Raw genomic sequence first — 19,990 nt, 5'->3', positions numbered from 1 at the left:
AGGCCCCGTTGGCCCCAGCAAGCGACCTGGGTAGGTTTCCATCTCACACAACCTCCAGGAAATAGGGTAAAAATACCAGGCTTTGGGATTGTTACGAGGATGACTGAGATGAAGGTAGAAATCTGGCAGCAGCTGGGCTTGAGGTAGGCACTTAGCAAATGAAGGAAACGGGTGTGTGCCTGTCCTTGAGGAAGGCTCTGGGCCACTTTCCTGCTCGACTGTCAAAATTGGTGTCTCTAATCAGTAGTGGGCAGGGATGGCATCGGGGAGGTGCTGCGCTGGGACAGAGAAGGGGCGACGAGATTTAAACTTTGCCCCGGGTGTTAAAATGGTAGGTAGAGGACAGAAAGGTGACTGCTTTGGCTCCAGCAAGAGGGACACAGGACAGACCTGAAAAAGGATTAGAGATTCCAGACGACCCTAACTTAATCTCTGGACTGAGTGCCCTGGAGCCTAGGCAGGTCCCGAGCTCTACTGTGGAGAGCAGGGGGCACAAAAATGGGTGCAGACTCACAGAGTGCCCCAAGCTGGGTTAGGGATCGGGTGGAGATGGACCCCCACAAATGCAACAACCAAAGATAGAACAGAAGCAGTTCTGAGCTGCATGGCTCAGTTCCCGAGGCTTAAGAGCCCAAGGACTGTCAAGGAGAACTTTCTGGAGGGGGCCTCCTGGAATCAGTACCTGAAGGTGGGGAAAATTTCGGGGGCTCCTATGCACCGAGCTGGTTTCTGATGCAAAATAAAAAAGTAAAATGGAGGGAGCTGTGGGCCAGCTCAGCCTGGCTGGGGTTTGGGGTATGTCACAGGCAACTTGGGCAAGTCACTTCCTCCCTGAGGGTGTTGGTTTCTACATCTGTAAATGTCAAGGCTGGAGCAGGTCAAATGACAGTCCCAGTGGCTGGACTTGAGGGCACTGGAAACCGCGGAAGGCTTTGAGTAGTGGTGGGACAGGTTGGCACAGCAGAGAGGTGCCGGAGGGAGACGGGAGAAGCAGGGGCAGGGTGAAAGAGTGGGCGGTGGAAGCATGAGTTGAGCCTTTTTGTGCGGGGAAGGAGGAGAACCCCCCCAACTTGTGGCCATGCTGTCGCAACAGGATAGCTCTCCCCTCTGACTGGGTCCCTGCTTCCCTGGGGGTGGAAACTCAGTGATGTGTCACAGTAGCTGAAGGGCCTAAACCAGTGGGGGAAGGGGACACAAAAACTCAGTAATCAAGATGAATAATATATTAAAAAAAATCAATATTAATGAAAAAAGTCTGAGGTAAACAAAGTATCAAAATTTTAAATAAAGAGTTTCAGTATTGCGGATTCTTTCTTTGCCTCAGGCTCTGGCATGGCTCAGCAGGGCACTACTCCAAACTTCTTTTTTTAGGAGCTGCCTCCTCCAGGAAGCCTTCCCTGATCCCTGGCTGGGTGAGGGCCATGTGGGTTGTTTCTGCTGGCTGGGTGGTATCTGACCCTCCCACCAGGTTCCTGAAGGGCAGGTCTGAGGTCTGGCTCATGCTTGCAGTACCTAGAATAGAGCTGTCCTAGAGAGTTGTAAGTGTGGAGTCCCTGAGTCTGACCTTGGCCTGAAGCTTTTAGTGCAGGAGTAGGAACTTAAGAGAGGCCCAGGATGGGGCTGGGCCTTTTGCAGGATCAGCAGTGGTTTCCTGTTTTCCAGCCCTTGTCATTCCCATGGGGTTGTTGGGGTTATCATCAGTCAATTCACGTTGAACCATTAGAACAGGGCCCGACCTGTATAGCAGGGGCTCAGTTGCTCAGTTAGTGTTAATTATCACTTCTGAGAGGCAGTGAGCAGAGTGGTTAAGAGTCCAGAGCCGCACTGTCCAACAGAAATATAGTTCGAGGCAAGTGCAATTTAAAATTTTCTAGTACACATTAAAAAGAAACATAAATTAGTATTAATAATACATTTTATTCAAATAGCCAAAATATTATAATTCCATTATGTAAGAAATGGAAACAATTATTGAGATTGTTTATATCTTTTTTGGGGGGGCATACTAAGTCTTCAAAATTCAGGGTATATTTAAAAAAATTTTTTTTAAATATCTTATTTATTTATTTTTAGAGAGAGGAGAAAGGAGGGAGGGAAAGAACCATCAATGTGTGGTTGCCTCTTGAGCACCCCCTACTGGGAACCTGGCCCACAACCCAGGCATGTTCCCTGAACTGAGAATCGAATGGGCGACTTTTTGGTTCACAGGCTGGCCCTCAGTCCACTGCACCATACCAGCAAGGGCTGATCTTTTTCTTATATACTGTAATTCCCTTTAGCATTTCATATCATAATGGCTTGGTGATGATGAACTCCTTTAGTTTTACCTTGTCTGGGAAGCACTTTATCTGCCCTTCCATTCTAAATGATCGCTTTGCTGGATAGAGTAATCTAGATTGTAGGTCCTTGCTTTTCATCACTTTGAATACTTCTGGCCAGTCTCTTCTAGCCTACAAAGTTTGTTTTGAGAAGGCAGCTGACAGTCTTATGGGAACTCCTTTGTAGGTAACTGTCCGCTTTTCCCTTGCTGCTTTTAAGATTCTCTCTCTCTCTCTTTTTTTTTTTTTTTGCAGAGAGTAAAGTTTTTATTCACTATCCAAGAAAGGAGAGGGGCATGGTGTTAAAATTGTCTATCTTTAACCTTTGGCATTTCAGTATGATGTGACTTGGTGTGGTCCTCTTTGGGTCCATCTTGTTTGGGATTCTCTGTGCTTCCTGGACTTGTATGTTTATTTCCTTCACCAGATTAGGGAAATTGTCTTTCATTATTTTTTTCAAATAAATTTTCAACTTCTTGCTCTTCGTCTTCTCCTTCTGGCACCCCTATGATTGAGATGTTGGTATGTTTAAAGATGTCCCAGAGGTTCCTAAGCCTATCCTTGTGTTTTTGTTATTTTTTTTTATTTCTTTTTCCTTCCTGCTGTTCTGATTGAATGGTTTTTCCTCCCTTGTGTTCCAAATTGTTGATTTGATTCTTATCTTCATCCTCTCCATTGTTGGTTCCCTGCAGATTTTTCTTTATTTCTCTTAATGCAACCTTCATTTCTGCCTGGTCTTTTTTATGCTGTTGAAGTAGCCAATGCTGTGGATGTAGCAAATACCTGGAGCATCCTGATAACCAGTGTTTTGAACTATGCATCTGGTAGGTTGCTTATATCCATTTTGTTTAGTTCTTTTTCTGGAGTTCTGTTCTTTCATTTTGTCTCCTCATTTTGGCAGCCTCCCTGTGTTTGTTTCTGTCTGTTAGGTAGAGCTGCTTTGACTCCCTCTTTTAGTAGCATGGCCTGTTGTAGAAAAGTACACCTGTAAATTGTATGGGGCGGGGCCTGAGGTAATCCCCAGGGTGGGGCAACCTGTCTGACTGCTCTGTTGTGCTGTGTGGGGGAGGGCTTGGAGAGGAGGTAATGCTGCTGCCTGGTCTCCGGTGTTTTGCTGGGGAGGAAGCTGTCTCCCGGCACTCGCCCTTTTGCCAGTCCCTTCACTTTCTCCCCTTATGCCAATGGTGCCCTTCCAGCTGTTGGCCTGGTGCTGAGTCCCAGAGGGGGTGGGTCTGCGTGAGTCCTAATCTGTTGTGGGCCCTTTAAGAGGAGTCTCTTGAGAATCCCACAGTTTCTTCCGCCCTTCCAACCCCCACTGGTTTTTACAGCCAGATGTTATGGGACTTACCTTCCTGGCACCGGAACCCTGGGCTGGTCTGGGGCTGGGATCCCTTGCTCCCGAGGTATCCCTCTTGATTTTTACCTGCCATGCATGGATGTGGGACCACCCTTTCCCATTTCTGCACATCTCCGTGCCTCTGTACCCATCCGTACTTCTCCTCCTCTCTGCACATATTCATGTCTTTGCCCCTCCTACTCAACTGGATGAATGTGGCTTCTTTAAATCCTTGGTTGTTAGGCTTCCACACAGCTTGATTGTCTGGCAATTCTGGGTGATACTTGTTTTGTAGCCTAGTTGTATATTTTGCTGTAGTTGTGCGAGGAGGTGAGGCGTGTTTACCTATGGCTTCATCTTGACCAGAAGTCTCCAGTGTGTATTTAATACAGCACACTTTATTCTGCAGGTCTATACTATATTCAAGCTGCCCTTTCCTAGCTGTGTGACTTTGGGCAAGTTACTTAATCTCTCTGTGCCTCAGTTTCTTTATCTTGATGTTATGAGGTATGTACTTCATAGGGTTGCCATGAGGATTAAATAAGTTAATAAAAAGTGCTTAGGTACCTGGCATACAGTAAGGACTATTTATGTTGTCTATTCTTTTTTAAATCATCATTTGAGTAGCATTGCCATTTTTTGCCAACTCTTTCTGAAGTACTAATTACTTAAAATTTATTTTTAAAATACTTAAAAGAATTCACTTTTGAAACATATCCCTATTTTACCTCTGTCCTAAGAAATATTGTAGAGGCTACTTGAGACAAATAGCTGACTAGTAAATTAAAAAGCCACCATACAGAGCCTAGCAGTTTGCCACTGACCCTGTCCTAGTGGCAGAAAGGTAGCTCTGCCCAAGACCTGACCGTTCGCCCCCTCCCGAACAGAGCCCTGGCCGTCTGAGCTGGCTGGCGGTGTGCCGGCAGGGATGGCTTGTTCTCTTCCCTTGGCTGGAAACGCCTCTTTTGACCCCACGCCCATGTTTAAGAACAGGCCCCTGGTGTCTCATGCCCCTGTCTCAGTTGCAGCCTCTCTGTTCTCACCCTATCCCCTGGCCTCTGGGCTTAGTGGAGAGGGTTCTGCCTCCCTGAATCTCCCCAGGGTCCCCCACCTCTCCCTGACAGGCTCTGTGTTGTGTTGGGGGGACTGCCTCAGTCATGGAGCTGCATGTACCTCCTCCCCGGTGTCTTCCCTGGGGAGTGTCCAGCCTCCTTGCCAGGCCCTCCTGTACATCCCAGCAAGGGCCAGAGAATGAGGAGTCTTAAGTTCTCCCCCGCCTTTTTTTTTTTTTTAAAGATTTTATTTATTATTTTTAGAGAGGGGAAGGGAGGGAGAAAGAAACGGAGAGAAACATTAATGTATGGTTGCATTTTACGCGCCCCCTCCTGGGGACCTGGCCCACAACATAGGCATGTTCCCTGACTGGGAATCCAACCAGCGACCCCTTGGTTCACAGGCCAGCGCTCAATCCACTGAGCCACACCTAGGGCTTGACTCCCCTTTACAACAGGCCTGTACCTCTGGGCAGGCCTGTCTGTCTGCCTCCTCATCCCCCACCGGAAGGCCCCAACTTCTACTGGGCTCCCCGAACTTTTCCCTCTTCTTCCTTCCTCTACCCTTTTCCCCATCTCTCACTTTTTTCCCTCTTTCCTTTTCCCCATCCCTCTCTCCCTTCTCCCTCCGTCCTCCTTTCCCCTCCCCTTCTCCCTCCTCTTCCTCCTAGCATCTCTCTCCTCCAAATGGCCTTGCCTCCTCCCTGTTCTTGCAGCTTCCGCCTCAGGCCAAGATGACCTGCTGTTTGGAGTAGCTGCTCCTTCTGGGAGGACCAGTGTCCTGGACAGCCCAGCAGGTGAGTTGGGAGATAGGGAGAGGCAGGGGCTGGGTGTGGCGGGCTAAGCTCCAACATTGAGGTGGGGGAGGAGGCTTTGAGGAAGCAGGAGCTGAGGGCCCTTTTCCCATTTTGAAAATGAGTTGAGAGGTGGAGAAGAGCCTCCCAGGAGGGCTTTGGAGGGTGGGCAAGGCAGGGAGGGACCAGCTGGTTTAGGGGGGAGTGGTGAGTCTGTGGGTGTGTGTATGTGTATCTGCTTATTTGATTTTGTTCTGTGCCTGGTGAGTTACCATCTCTTTCTCGTTCCATTTGATCATATTATCTCTTAGACTGTATTTCTAGTTTTGAAAAATGGTACGAAATTAAAAAGAGACAGGATGTAGTGAAAGGTAATCTTCCTTCTCTTGCCTTCCCAGCTGCCAGTACCCACTCCTCCACAAAGGCAGTTTCTTATAAACCCGTCAGAGGTATTTTGTGTATATATGTGCTATATATATGTTTTATTTTTCTTCTAAAATTAAATGTTTTGAGGTAACATTGGTTACCTAATTAACTTATAATTATATAAATTTCAGGTATACATTATATTTTAATATCTGTATACTCTGTTGCTTACCACCCAAAGGCTAGTTTTTTTTTTGTCACCTTATATTTAACCCCTTTACCCAGCTCGCCCTCCCCAACGCCCCTTCACCTCTGGTAATCATTTGTTTTTGTGTGTTTTGTTAGTTCATTTGTTACTTGCTTTATATTTCACATATGAGTGAAATTGTTCAATTTTTGTGCTTTTTTTGTCTGACTTTTTGCATTTAGCTTAATACTCTCAGGATCCATCCATGTTGTTGCAAATTGCAGTATTTCATGCTTTTTATAGCTGGGTAATATTCCACTGTACAAAAATGCCATGTATTCCCTATCCATTCATCCACTGAGGGGCCTATAGGTTGTTTCCATGTCTTGGCTATTGTAAATAATGGTACTGTGAACATAGGGGAGCTACCCTTGTCTTTAAGAATAACTGTTTCCATTTTCGGGTAAATACCCAGAAGAGGAATCGCTGGGTCATATGGTAGTCTTATTTTTAATTTTTTGAGGAACCTCCGTACTGTTTTCCATAGTCGCTGCACCAATTTACATTCTCACTGGCAGCGTGTGTGTACGAGGGTTCCCTTTTTTCCACATTCTCTTCAACACGTGTTATTTCTTGTCTCTTTGATAATAGCCATTCTAACAAGTGTGAGGTGGTATCGTGTTGTAGTTTTGATTTGCATTTCCCTGATAACTAGTGATAATTGAGCATTTTATCATAAATGTTTCTTTTTCTTTATCCAGATATTTACATCATAAAACATTTTTCTGCATCTTGTTTTATCACTTACTGATAAATCTTTAGTATCATTTTACATGCACTTTAATTTTTAAACTTTTTACAAAAGATTTTATTTATTTATTTTTAGAGAGAGGGAAAGAGAGGAAGAAAGAGAGGAAGAGAAACACCAGTCGGTTGCCTCTCATGTGCCCCCAACCAGGGAGGGACCTGGCTCTGACCAGGAATTGAACTGGTGACCTTTCAACCTCCCGGTTTGCCAGAGGATGCCCAACCCACTGAGCCATACCAGTCAGGCCCACATGTACTTTAGACTTTGCCAGTTGGTAATTTTAATTTATTTAATAGTTTATCTTTGCTGGTTTTCCCCCTTTGCTCTCCTCTGCCCATCCCACCTCCCTCTCCCACACACAGTCCCCACCCTGTTGTCCATGTCCAAGGATCATTCATACATGTTCCTTGACTAGTCCCTCTGCCTTCTTTCCACCCTTACCCTTCCAGAGTTAGTTTAACTCTGGAAGAACTGATGGCTTTATAATGTTGAGAGCTACCTTATCTAAAGCATCCAGTATATTTCTGTTTGTGTCTTCCTTTGGGTCTCTCATTAACTTTTTTTTTTTTAATCATAGACTTCTGTTTTATTTTACCTAACTTACTTTCCTCTCCTAAATTACAAGTTTTACATAAAATTTTAGTTCATTACTAAGAAGAAAAAGTTTTTCTAAAATAAAACTACATCAGAACATGATAGCATAAGAAATATTTTTAATTACCAACCATGACTGTCTACATTAAGCAGACATTTATTTTCATTTTTAGGAAATGCTACTTGAAAAGAAATTGATGTATATCTCTACCACAAAAATAAATTACTTTTAGTCTCATCAACTTTTAAAAAAAATATTCACATAATTCAAAATATAGATGATAGAAAAAGATGTAGAATGGAAAGGCTCCCTGACCAGTCAGAGGGGGTTTCCAAGGAGGGGCCTGGGCAGTGTGTGTCTGTAGTCATGTGTTTTTGTAAATTTTTACCAAAGTAAGGTATTCCTTTTTTTTTAATTAAAATGTTTTAATTGGAGATATAATTGACATACAGCATTATATTAGGTTCAGGCATTGTAACAGTGATTTGATATTTTTTATATATATATAATATATATATATATAGTGAAATGATAAGTAAGATATTTTGTATTCTTTTTCTTAAAGAGGACATCTGAGGTGTATAAGCTTCGGCCCAGGGAAGTCTGGCTTTGCATCTGCTCCCTCCTGTCCTCTTGGCCCTCACTTTTCTTCAGAGGCAGCCAGCCTTACCTTGTCTCCTATGTATCTTTTCAGAGATATTTTATGCATCTGCCAGTAGATGCATACTGATCTATCCTCTCTGTTCATCCCCCCCACCACGTGAGAGGCAGAATGTTATATATACTGTTTTATGCCTTTTTTTAGTCACTTAACAGCAACATATTTTGGAGGAGTTTCCTCATTCTGTATAGCTGCTCAGTATTCTGTATGTCAGCACTATAATTTAGTTAACTGTTCTCTGGTTTATGGATGTTTTGGTTATTTCCGCCCTTTTGTTCTTTTACACAGCATTATAGCCATAACTGTCTATAAATGTCATTTTGGGTGTGTGCCTGTAAGGCTGCAGGGTGAGTGTCTAAGGACGGTTGGATGCAAGGGCAGAAGCTCTTGGGGTTTTCACACCTACTGTGGCCTTGCGGGCCAGCCCTCCCCCTCCCCGCCCCCGCCACCGGAGGCATTAGGCCTGCCTGTCACCAATCTGTGTGGTCAGTGTTGTTCTTTTCATCTGTTTAAGAACCATTTATATTTTCTTTTCTGTGAATTTCTCTGTTCATATCCTTTGTCCATTTTTTTTTTTTAAGGTTATTGATCTGTGTCCTATTTTTAGGTGCTTTGCAATTTTCAGGAAACTTACTGCTGTGTTTGGGATAGGAATGGCAGATATCATCCCCTAGTTTGTCATTTATCGTCTGGCTTTGCTTATGGTGTTTTTATCGGGCAGGAATGTTTGGTTTTTATATAGTTGAATTTTTCAATTCTTTCTTTATCCTTATAAGTCTGTGTCATTTCCAAAATCCTTTTGTTCTTTGAGACAATTTTTAAAATCCTTTTATGGTTCTACTTTTTTAACCAAGTCGTTGATTCTTCTGTAATTTATCCTGTTGTAAGTTGTAAGGTAGGGGTCCAACTTAGTTTGTTTCTAGATTGCTCCACAGGTATCCCAACAACTTAATTATCTATCTAGATTGAATTCCTTTTGTTATATGCTTAAATCTTATATGTATTTGCGTTTATTTTTGAATTTTCTGTTCTGTCTAACTTATCTGTCCAGGTGCTGGTAACATGTACAGTCACAGTCATTCCTTGGCCCGCCTTGCAGTGCAGTTGAGGCTGTGGAGGCGGGGAAGAGTAGTACCGACTCTGGAGGTCCTGGAGGGCCTCCTAGAGGAGCTGTGAACTGAGTGCTAGGCAGCCACAAGGGTGGGATGGGGGTGGAAGGTGGCTGGTTTCAGGCAGAGGGAAAAGCCTATGTGTTCAGAGTCCTGGCAGTACCTGGCCTTGCTTGGCACAAAGGAGGCTGGTTGGGGAACTGCACCTGGGCATCCATGCCACAGCCTCTGACCTGTGCCCATCTATCTATTCCAGGTCTGCACAGAGCCCTGCTGGCTGGCCTTCGCTGCCAGGAACCATGGCAGAGGCTGGGGATGCAGCATTGTCGGTGGCCGAGTGGCTGCAGGCACTGCACCTGGAACAGTACACCGGCCTCTTTGAGCATCATGGACTGGTGCGGGCCACAGATTGCCAGGGCCTCAGCGACACTCGCCTGGTGGACATGGGCGTGCTACTGCCGGGCCACCGTCGCCGCATCCTGGCTGGCCTGCTTCGCGCCCATGCGCCTCCGACCCCGGCCCCTCGCCCCGCCCCACGGCCCGTGCCCATGAAACGTCATATCTTCCGCTCACCTCCTGCATCCACCACTGCAACTGAGCCACTACCCACAGCTAGAGAGGATGAGGGACTACCCACTGTCCCACCCATCCCACCCCGAAGGAGCTGCCTTCCTCCTGCCTGCTTCTCTGCCCCATCCACAGCTGTCCCAAACCCTGTGCTGCCCCCGCTGCCTGCCAAGCGGCATTTGGCAGAACTAAGTGTTCCACCTGTGCCTCCTCGCACTGGGTCCCCCCGTCTACCTGTGAGGTGAGTGGCTGCCATCCAGGGTGGGAGGTACACAACCAGAGGACCGATCCTAGAGGGTGGAAGGGGAGTTTGTGGCTTTTGGCACTGTAGCCAGAAAGGCACTTCAGTGGAGGGAACAGTGTGTGCAAAGCTCAGAGGTAGGAAGCGCCTTCTGGGTACTCTGGGCAGACAGTGTGACTGAGCTGTCGGGTGAGTGAGGGTGAAGCTTGTACATGGTGCTGGTGGGATGTGCTGTGAAGGCCAGTGGGCAGCCTGGAAGGTTTTAAGCAGAATGACCTGATGAAAGCTGAGTGCAAAAGGATGACTCTGGCTGCTGATGAGGTTGATGGGAGAGGAGCCTAGGAGACCAGTGAGGCACGGGGCCAAAGTGAGGGTCCCCCGCTCAGGCTGTGTGAGTGAAGTAGGCAGATGGGAGTGATATGTTTCTATAATGGATGGGACTTGAGGACAGCCAGGGTATGAGTGGAGAGGGCATGAGGAGCCAAAAAGGTTTCCATGTTCCCACCATAGGTGGACAATGGTGCCATCGCTCATCTGGGGACCCAGAGACAGAAATTAATGTGGGAGGAAGTCTAGAGCTCAGGTTGGGACCTGCTATGTATGAAATACTGTGAGTGATCAGGGTATGTTCTGGAGTTAGGAGGTAGCACATGGAAGGAATGGGGAGTCTCGGATGATGAGGTTGAGGGGCCTCGTGGGTGCTTGTGCTCTGTCTTTCCATTTCACCCTGCTCCTGCCACATGTCACCAGATCCTAGGGGCGCTTCTCTGGACCCATCCTACTTGGCCTCCTCCTCAGATTTGTTTTCTCCCCTCCTGGTATTCCTTGTTTTCTTGAGTTTCCTCCTATTTCTGTGGATATTTCATTTAAAATCCCTTCACATGTGCCCTCCCTTTCTGCCTTTGCTGGGGTGCCCAGCCAGGAGGGAGCATTCCCAGCTGGGGCTGGATATGTGTCAGGGGTGTAGTGGAGATTTATTGCAGCACTCAGACCTAGTCAGCCTAATCTGGGAAGACTTCTTGGAGGAGGAAGAGATGTAGAGAGAGAGGTCTCCTGGCCCCTATATTATTCTTGGGCTGTGCTGGGTGCTTTGCTTATATGATCTTATTTGACCCCTGCAGCAAGCCTTCTGGGGGATTTGTGCCCTATTTTCAAGCAGAGAAACTGAGACTCAGAAGGGAGGGGAGCACTGACTAGATCTATGCCAAGTATGTGCTATGGAGCCCATGTGGGGAATGCCTGGGAGGTTTCCCCACCCAGAGAGGCATTGAGTAAGGGGCCTTGAAGGCAAGCCAGGGCTGTAGTGTTTTGAAGTTTGGTTGGTGGAAACACAGAAAGAGTTTGTGCCTTTCCTGGGTTCATGTAACTCTGGACGGTGCTAGGGTCCCCCAGGAGCCTGATCCCAGCCTAGATGGAAGTTTCCTGGTGCCACTCTGCCCTCTAGTGGCCATTGTCTTGCATTCACGAGTAATTTCTATGTCCTTTAACTCCATTATCAGGATCCGGGTGGGGGAGCATGTCTGTGTGTCCGTCTTTGGGGGTTAGGAATGGGTAAACAAGGGCAGGAGCTAGGGCCCTGTTCACAAGGAGCTCACAAAGGTTGAGGAGGCGAAACCCCAGCGAAGTAGTGGAGGTCTGGATTCCTGCTTAGGAGGCAAGATTCCTGGGGCAGGCCCAGCTAGCTTTGTGGCTCCTATTAGGAGCTGCCCCTCTGGGCTTGTTGTCCCATCAGGTACCCTCCTTGGCCTGTCATGGTCCTTCTGGTGCTGACAGCTGAGTTCAGGGGACTTGCTGGGTACAGTAAAAGTCTGTACTCCCCAGGGTACCAGCCCCTGCTCCCAGAGCCTGTTTGAACTTAGCCGCATAGCCAGCCAGTGTGGGAGGCCATGCTTTCATGGTGAGGAATCTGGCCCTTTGCAGTGAGAGGACCCGAAGTTCATTCATGCCAAGAGAGTTTGTAGACAATTATTTCTCACAATTTGGGACTGTTCCTTAAGACAGATTGTGGTGGGCTGCCAAGCCTGGCTTCCTGTGTTCTGGGGCCTCTGACATTTGAAATTGTGGGCATCTGTAGCCCTAGTGCTCCCAGGGTGTGCAAAGGCTTTAAAGCCCAGTGGTAGAAAAATTCACGGCAGATGGATCCTCATGTATGTGTACCAGGTGAAAGGTGGGCAGGGCAGGAGCCAGGCTGGAGCCTGATTGGCCAGCCCATCCCCTCACATCCCTTTCCTGTAACCCCAGCTTCCTGGTACGTGGCGGAAGACTGCTCAGCCTGGCTTGTCCTGCCCTGCTTGCAGGAGTCCTGCTTCCTGATATGTCCTTCCGGGTCTTGCTTGTACCCTCCGGTGATGGGAATCTCGCTCTCTCAATCTTAGGGCCTCTTACACCAGATCAGGTGCTGGCTGAGTGACCTTTTCTGCCTGACTCCAGTGCATCACCAGGCTCCCCAGCGGGATTTGAGATTACATGCTCTATATGCACGTGTGTGTTCTTAAGATAGTGACTCCATGTGAGGGCACGCCTGACCAGTTTGTGCATGCACACCCATAGGTGTGCATGTGTGTGCAAGCTATCAGGGTAGTAGTGTTTCTGTATTTACACATCTGCACAGGTTCTAAGGGAAGTGATGTGTGATCGTGATGTGCCATTTCAGTAGTGACTTGTGAGCTCCCCAGGGCCCTGTGCACATACACGTGCCTGTATGTTTTGCTCGTGGTGTAGGGACTCCAACAGTGTATTTTTGAATGCTTATTTTTGGGTAGGTGGTGAAGTGTCAAGTGTGATATTTATATGTTGTCAGGTGTGAGCCAGTGTGTATACATATGTGCAGGTGATGTCAAGAGGAGTCCACTAGAATGTCAGCTCCACTAGGGCTGAGAGCCTTTTTGCTTTTCTTTTTTGCTGACTCCCTACCATCTGGAACAGTGCCAGGTGCCTAGCAGACACAGAGAGTGTCTGTGTGTCTGTCGTGTGAGTGAATAGATGGAGCCTATGTGAGCCTCTGTACTGCTGCCTTCAGTGCCCGCTGGACACTGAACAACAGGTTAAAGGGCCTGAGCTCACCACCCTGGATCCCTTCCCACCACCTCACCTGCATCACTTCAGATGTCTTAGAAATGAGAGGCCGTCAGAGAAGACAGGCAGAAAGCCAGCAAGGATGGGTCCTTTTCACCTTGCCTCAGCTGGGTCAGGACTCTTAGAATCAGGCTCAGCGTTCTGTCTGGTCTGGGAGAAGCCCGCCCGTGTGGGCTTCTTATTTAAGACTGTAGTAGAGAACTTGCTGACGAGTCCAGAGGTGCTGAGAGATTGACTCAGAGTTATGTAGCCCAGCAGATGGAAGCTGATGTTCAGACTCTGCTCCTGGCCTGGGGCCCAGCCTACCCAGCTCCAGGTCTCATTGATATGAACCCTGTGAGCCTGCTTCCCTAAGAGTGGCCGAGGGGTCATGTCTGACCCAGAGTTCCAAGATCACTTCACAGAGTCCTTCCTGGACTGGTTTGGGTCTCAGTTTCCTTCTCTGATCCTGGATGCCTGGCGATAACCTCGGGAAGATGGAGTATGTGCCGGTAGGGGGCAGCCGTCAGCTGGTGTAATGCTGCAGGGCCTCCTACCTGTGCCTTTGACTGCCTTGCAGCCCAGCCAATCCCTGGTGTTCCTGAAGGCTGATCACTAGTTTCCGTGGCAGAACTTACTCCTTTCAAAAAGCCTCATTCCCAGCCTCTCTAGCCTTCTTTGTTGAGGGTGGGGAGGGGCCGGCCAGGGCCAAGGCTTCCTGGACGTCCACTCAGTAAGTCCCTCTAGATGGCACTGGGGTGGTCTGTCCCATTTCAGCTTGGGTGGGGGTTGAGGCGGGGCTGCCCTGGGTCAGGAGGAAGTGTCTGCCCCGGGGGATTCTGGGTGACTTTTCTCTCTTTCTCAGTCTATGTTTTCAGGAAGTGTGTATTGGCCAGGGCTGCAGGGTTGGAGGAGGCGTAGAGCAGGAAGCCAGGGGAAGCTAGGTCAGACACACACAAACACGCACTCATGCACTCACTCCTCTGCGACAGATCCACTGTTACATACACAAACACACACTCACACAAGTGATCAGAGGCACTAGTGACACGGCATGCAGAGCCACACCTGGACCCAGATTTAATCTCAAACACACCAGGAAACAGGTGCCAAGCTGTCTGCAAGACCAACCCAGGTTGTACGTGAACTGCCGGGGCAGGCACACAACATACTTGGGCACATGCTGGTCCCACCTGGCCAAAGCTGTGGGAGTCCTCGGGCTCAGGACCCGGCAAACATCTGAGGGTGAGCGCGGGGCAGCCTGCGGGGCGGGGAGGCTCTCCCCAGGGCCTGGGACGGCAGGAGCCCCTGTTTGTCTGCCTCTCTCCTCTGGGCTGTTTTCTGTGGTGCTCTTCTCCCCATTCCCTTTTTTTGCTCTTAGAATTTTTTCTCCCACTTTTTCCACATTTTCTGTTTTTCTCCTGCTCTTTTCTTTTCTCCCCTTTCCTTTTCCCTCCCAGTGCCTTGGGCTTTCCTGTTTTCCATCTCTCCGTAAGCCTTTTTCCTGGGCCCACTGGGAGCCCATGGTACCAATTTGCTAGGCCAAACAGATTGCTCCCCTATGGGGTCTCTGCCCTTTAGGGACTTAGTGCTGATCTCCTCAGTTCCACCTGCTGGCATGCCACTGAGGATTCTCTCAGGAGGCTTAAATGGCCCTCTCTGAAGGTCAGGTTCGAGGGTGCTGTGGTTCTGGGCAGCTCCTGCCTGAACACCCTTGCCCTCCCTACCCGCCCCCCACTGCCCCACCCCCAGGCCAGAATGACAGGGAAACCTGCGGAGGGCTGGCACTTAGTTGGCCTGGTTCTTACTTCTCCTCCCAGGGCTGGTAGTGTGGTGAGTGCCTATGTCATTGGGGGGCAGAGCTGGCCTTCCCTCCCCGCAGTCGCTGTGGTTCTCTAATGAACTCAACAGCCCTGTACTTGGGTCACTGGGGACATAGAGATGCCTCTAATCAGGTCCTGTCAGTATACCCAGCCCTGCCCTGCATCCTTGGCTCATCTTCCATAGGGCTCGGTAGGTGTCTGCACTTTCTCCTGCCAGGCCAGCCCTGGGCTGGGCAGTTTGGGTGCGGGAAGGGGTTCAGTACAGGGTGAGCTCCTTGAGGGCTGAATTTCCTTCCCCTGCTCCCCTCTGGAGTCAGCGCAGGGCCAGGCCCAGGAAGCACACAGAGCTGCCGTGGAAGACCCAGGCCTCTGCCTCCTCCTGCCCAGACAGCAGGGCTGGCCTGTGAGGAAGCTCACTGGTAGACCTGGTGGTAGATGAGCCGTGAAGGGCACAATGGGCTGTGTGAGCTTAGAAAGGGGTGCAATTGGGTGGACTTCCTGGAGGGGGAGGCATGTCTGAGCACAGTGTAGTTGATGATCTGGGCCATTGTGGGGATTAAATGAATAAAGGCACCCAGCAGAATGCCTGGCACATAGTGGGCACTTAGCAAGCGGTAGCTATTGTTCCAGGGAGAAGTGCCAAAAGCTGGGTGAAGCCTTTGTTGTGAGGGTGGATGCCGGGTTAGTTGGGCACTGCTCTGTGGAGAAGTGAGGGAATTGCTGACCTTAACCAGTGATTTGGACGTGAGGGAATGGTGGTCATTCAGTCATTCAGCACACTCACTGAAGCTCCCCCTCTGTTAGGTGATGCTGTGGCATAGAGAGGAATTGGTCTGAGGGGGCTCCTAGCACGTGCAAAAGCCACCACGTTTAAGCAAGTGAAACACCGGTAAGGGTTTTCTGTGCTATGGCCTGAGCAGAAGTAAAAAAGAAGTAAACATGCTGGAGGCGGTGACCTTTGGGCCTCATAATGGAGAAAGAAGGACAGGGGTAGCTGTGGAAGAAGTAAGCAGAGGGCCAAGGCCTGGGCCCTGTGTAGCCAGGGAAGCAGGCAGCTGAGAAGGCTTTCTTGTAGGAAGGGGAGGTCAGGGTGGCAGACAGATATGTTCAGGTCACTGAGCTTCACCCCACTTCTTGGTCCTGCTGGTTAGAGTCCAGGGGCTGGGATTGGCCTGGGTCCCTCCAAGGCCCGTGTGAAGCTTTAAGCGGAAGGTCCTGACTCCAGGACAGGGTGTAGGTCTGGGTCCTTGGTCCTCCATCAGTTCAGTGAAGGAAACACTGACAGACACAACTATGCTGAATGACCAGAAGTATGGAGGCTAGAGGAGCCCCAAGGGCGCCCCAACCCAGCCTGGGACATGAGAGGAGGCACAAAGTGGAGGAGGAGTTGGATCTCTTAAAGGAGGAGTAGGATATGGCTGGACAGGGAAGGGTATTCTAGGTGGAAGGAACAGCACATATGAAGACCTGGAGGTATGTATTTACGGAATGCAGCTCAGTCAAGGATGGCTGGCATGTGAGTGGGAGATGAATTCAAGGCCAGCCTGAGAGAGTCATGTTGCCCCACTCCGTGGCTCACCTGCCCTTATGGTGAGACCTACTTCCTTTTGCTAGAGATTGATATAGACAGAAAGATGTGAAGGGAGAGCCAAGAGCCACCCTGGAAGAGGAGCTCTGAGGCAGGTGGGTTCCTGGCCCAGCCTGCAGGGCCTGAGCCCTCTTCGGCCACAGCTAGGGAGAAATTTGTGCTGATGACACAATGGGGGTGGCACTCCTTACTGAGTGATCAATAACTCTGGAAGCAGATCAGAGAGGAAACTGAAGCTCAGAGATGAAGTGACATGCTTTGTGAGGTCACAGACTAATGAGTGGTCAAGCTAGAATTCAAGCCCAGGTCTGCCGGGCTTCAAAGCTCTATTAGCCAGAGCGATCACACACCTCATTTTGCCTGGGACAGGTCATTTACACTTGTTGCCCTGACATAGTTATTAATAGTGCCCCTTTTAACTCTCAGAAATGCCCTGGTTTATGCAATTAATTACATGGTCCCCCTAGTCTTACCCATGCTGGCTTGGGACCCTCACATGTGCCCCAACCTCTCGGTGTAAGGGCAGCTGTATGCAGTTTGCTCTAATCCAGTAAGACAAACCTTGGGCTGAGGGCCCAGGCTGGGGCGGATCAGCTCCTGTCCATGAGTGCCTAGTTTTGCTGTGGGCATAGTGGGGAGAGCAGATGGGTCTGTGTGTTCCCTGGATAGAGAAGAAAGAAGCTGGAGGAGCAGGGGAGCCAGGGCTGGGGCGGGGGGGAGAGCAGTTCTGCGTTGCTATCTCGGAGGCTTCCCAGAGGCCAGGTCCATTGAGCTGCGTTTTGAATACAGATGGGTTTTCCTTGGGCTGAGATGGTAAGGAAAGGGCCGTGAGGAAGAGGAAGCTGTTTGAGCAAATGCTTGGCGGTAGGGCCACTGAGCACATGCTTAGGGTTGGGGCTCATCTTCTCGTGTCATTGGTCAGAGGTTAATGGGAAACATCTCAGCTGGGCCTCAGCTGCAGATCAGAGCTGGGGCTGCTTTGAGGGTGTAGGCACTGAGTGGCCAGGACTCCAGCTGTGCAGAGAGCACTCTGTGGCCCCTGCCCCTTCCCCTGGGGTTTTCCCCGCATCCTGTACCTTCCTGATACCACTTCTCCTTTCCTGGGCTCAGCCCTGACTCAGCACATCCTTGTTCCCTGTGGTAGGCAGGCACTGGTCAGCTGGGAGGCTTCCTGGAGGACGTAACTACAATGAAGTCTTCAGGTTCATGAGCAGCCCCCTTGCTCCCACCTTCTTGGCACATAGTCCTTTTCCTGTGAAGGTTCTGATGGAAGAAGAGCCCTTTACATCTGTTTCCCTGTCCCGTCTTTCTATGGTCACAGCAGTCATCAGAGCTTTGATCGCATCCCCTCTTGGACTGAACGTCAGCCTCAGAGCTGCCTAGGTCCTGAGTTAGGGTGGGGTGTGAGGAGGCTGGCCTCAGAGAAGCCCTCAGATCTTGGCTGTGGTTGAGCTTGCAGGCTGTGGAGCTAGACTACTTGGGGGCAAATCTCAGCTGTGGAATGAAGAGCAAATTATTTTGTGTTGCTGTACCTCAGTTTCCTCATCTGTAAAGTGGGGAGAAAAGTAAGTCATACCCTATAGAGTCCTTGCAATGAATAAAGAAATGAATTCTTGTACTTAGAAGAAGGCTAGGAATATATATACACATGCTAGTAAGAATGAATTAATCTAGGTCTTCACTTATTTACTCATCCCTGCTGAGTGCTGGGCCCACCATAGTGAATAAGGTAGCGTGGCATTTGCCTCAGGGAGCCCACATGCTGGGGGCCTCAGGATGGTCAGATCCCTCGCAGATGATCAGGACAGTGACGGAAGAGGACTGGGAGCCAGGGGTGGGAGGGCTGAAGCTGCTTGGGCTCTGAGGATGCTCTGTTGCCACTGCCTTCCCTTCAGTGCTGGCCCTCAGTCCTGGGGGAAGTCAGGGAGCCAGGCCCACAGCCCTGCTTGGCCGGAAGGGGCGGAACCTGTCCCCACAGAGCTCTGCTCTCAGCTGATCAGGCCAGGCCCTCAGGGGCCCCTTCTTAGCGCCAGGGAGGCCCTGTGCGATAGACTGCTTTGCCTGTTGCGAGGTCTCCAAGGGCATCGTACCTGACCAGCTGGGGGTCCACACCCAGGTCATGCCTGCAGGGACTTACTCAGCCTCTTGGTCATCATTCCCCCCTTATATTTGCTTTCCTCTCTATCCACCTACCTAGCCACCTACTTCTCCACCCATTCATCCATTCGTCTACTTGTTCTGTCCATCCATTGGTCCGTCCTTCTGCCCACCCACCCATTCATTCAACATGTTTTTATTGCTAACTCAGCCAGGCCCTGTACTGGGGTTGTGGGGATAAAGAATCAAGTCCAGTGCAGCCTCTGCCTTAAAGAGACTCAGGGTCAAGTCAGGGAGACAGCCTGGTATAGTACCTACAAGGGGGCCTCCATAGGCCCACTTGGCATCAGGTTCCCTGAGAAGCAATTCGGGAGGGGTCAGCTGGCCACCAGGCCGTTGGCAGATTTTCCTCTGCTGTGGGGTCCTCATAGCAGTCAGTGCCACTCTCCTCACAGCTCTCCAGGAGCCATTCTCTGTGGCCCTCAAGGGGACAGCTCAGGGCTGAGGGACCGAGACTCATGGTGGACAGGTGTTGGAGCCACTCTGACTTAAAAATTCTTGCCCTGAGGTGCCAACATGTCTTTTAAAACCCCCACGGGTGTGGTTTCAGGTCCCTGCATGGGACGTGCCCAGCTACAGGCTACGACACTCAGGCCCAAAGCTCCTGCTTCTTCACCGGGTGGAAACCACTTAACAGTTTCTCCCAGCCCAGACGCAGTTCCTCACTGAGGCTCCTTTTGCCAAGGGCAGTGTTGCCTCGGAACGTGGCTGGCATGCCACCTTTAGCAGGTTTCTAGGGGAGCGAGTGAGGAAGCTAGCTGGAGGTCAGATCTCACATGGAAGGGAAGTTTCCTTCATTCTTTGCTCACACACACAGAAGAGACAAGAGTACAGGGTGATATGGAAGTAGTCATGTGTACTTAAAAGCACACAGACTGTGGATTCAGGAGTCAGGTTCTGCCTTAGATGCCAGCACAACCTGGCACCAAAGGAGGGAGACACTTAAAAAGTTTATTTGAACATGGGCAGGGACTTAGGGGAGCATGAAGGAGGTGTCAGGAAGGATTTTCGGAGAAGGGGGACCTGAGTGTGGAGTTAAAAGAATAAGTAGATGTTCCCTAGTCAGAGACCGGGGAGAAGGATATCCTTGGAAGAGGTGGCAGCAGGAGCAAAGGCTGACATCATGATCACACCCCAGCCCTTCCTTGCTTTTGTAGTAGTCACACACTGTCAGTCACTGCCAGGAACATTGGGCAATAGACCAGGCTGAAAATAACCAGAGAGGAAAGTTGCCCACGAATCATGGTGCTTCTCCTCGGCCCCTGCTGGACGTTTGCAGAGACAGTGGGTGGGGCCAGGGCTCCAGGGCTCAGGCACCTTGTTCCAGCTGGTGG

General features: G+C 49.7%; 1 protein-coding gene across 3 annotated transcripts in view; it reads left to right on the top strand.

Annotated features, from left to right (window-relative positions):
• ARAP1 (ArfGAP with RhoGAP domain, ankyrin repeat and PH domain 1) overlaps positions 1 to 19,990 on the top strand; it is a 65,103-nt gene that overhangs the window by 12,601 nt on the left and 32,512 nt on the right. For 2 of the 3 annotated variants that reach the window (XM_054576232.1, XM_054576231.1), the window contains exons 2-3: positions 5,423 to 5,503; positions 9,483 to 10,034. In XM_054576232.1, the coding sequence (XP_054432207.1) occupies positions 9,526 to 10,034 (509 nt within the window). In that variant the 5' untranslated portion in view covers positions 5,423 to 5,503; positions 9,483 to 9,525. Of the gene's footprint in view, positions 1 to 5,422; positions 5,504 to 9,482; positions 10,035 to 13,964; positions 14,334 to 19,990 lie in introns of those variants that run through there. The other variant, XM_054576233.1, reaches the window with a different exon arrangement.

The sequence above is a fragment of the Pteronotus mesoamericanus genome, unplaced genomic scaffold, assembly GCF_021234165.1.
Source record: "Pteronotus mesoamericanus isolate MK-2021 breed Mesoamerican mustached bat unplaced genomic scaffold, CSHL_Meso_final contig_33, whole genome shotgun sequence".
NCBI lineage: Eukaryota > Metazoa > Chordata > Mammalia > Chiroptera > Mormoopidae > Pteronotus > Pteronotus mesoamericanus.
This window is presented reverse-complemented; position numbering and strand designations above follow the sequence as displayed.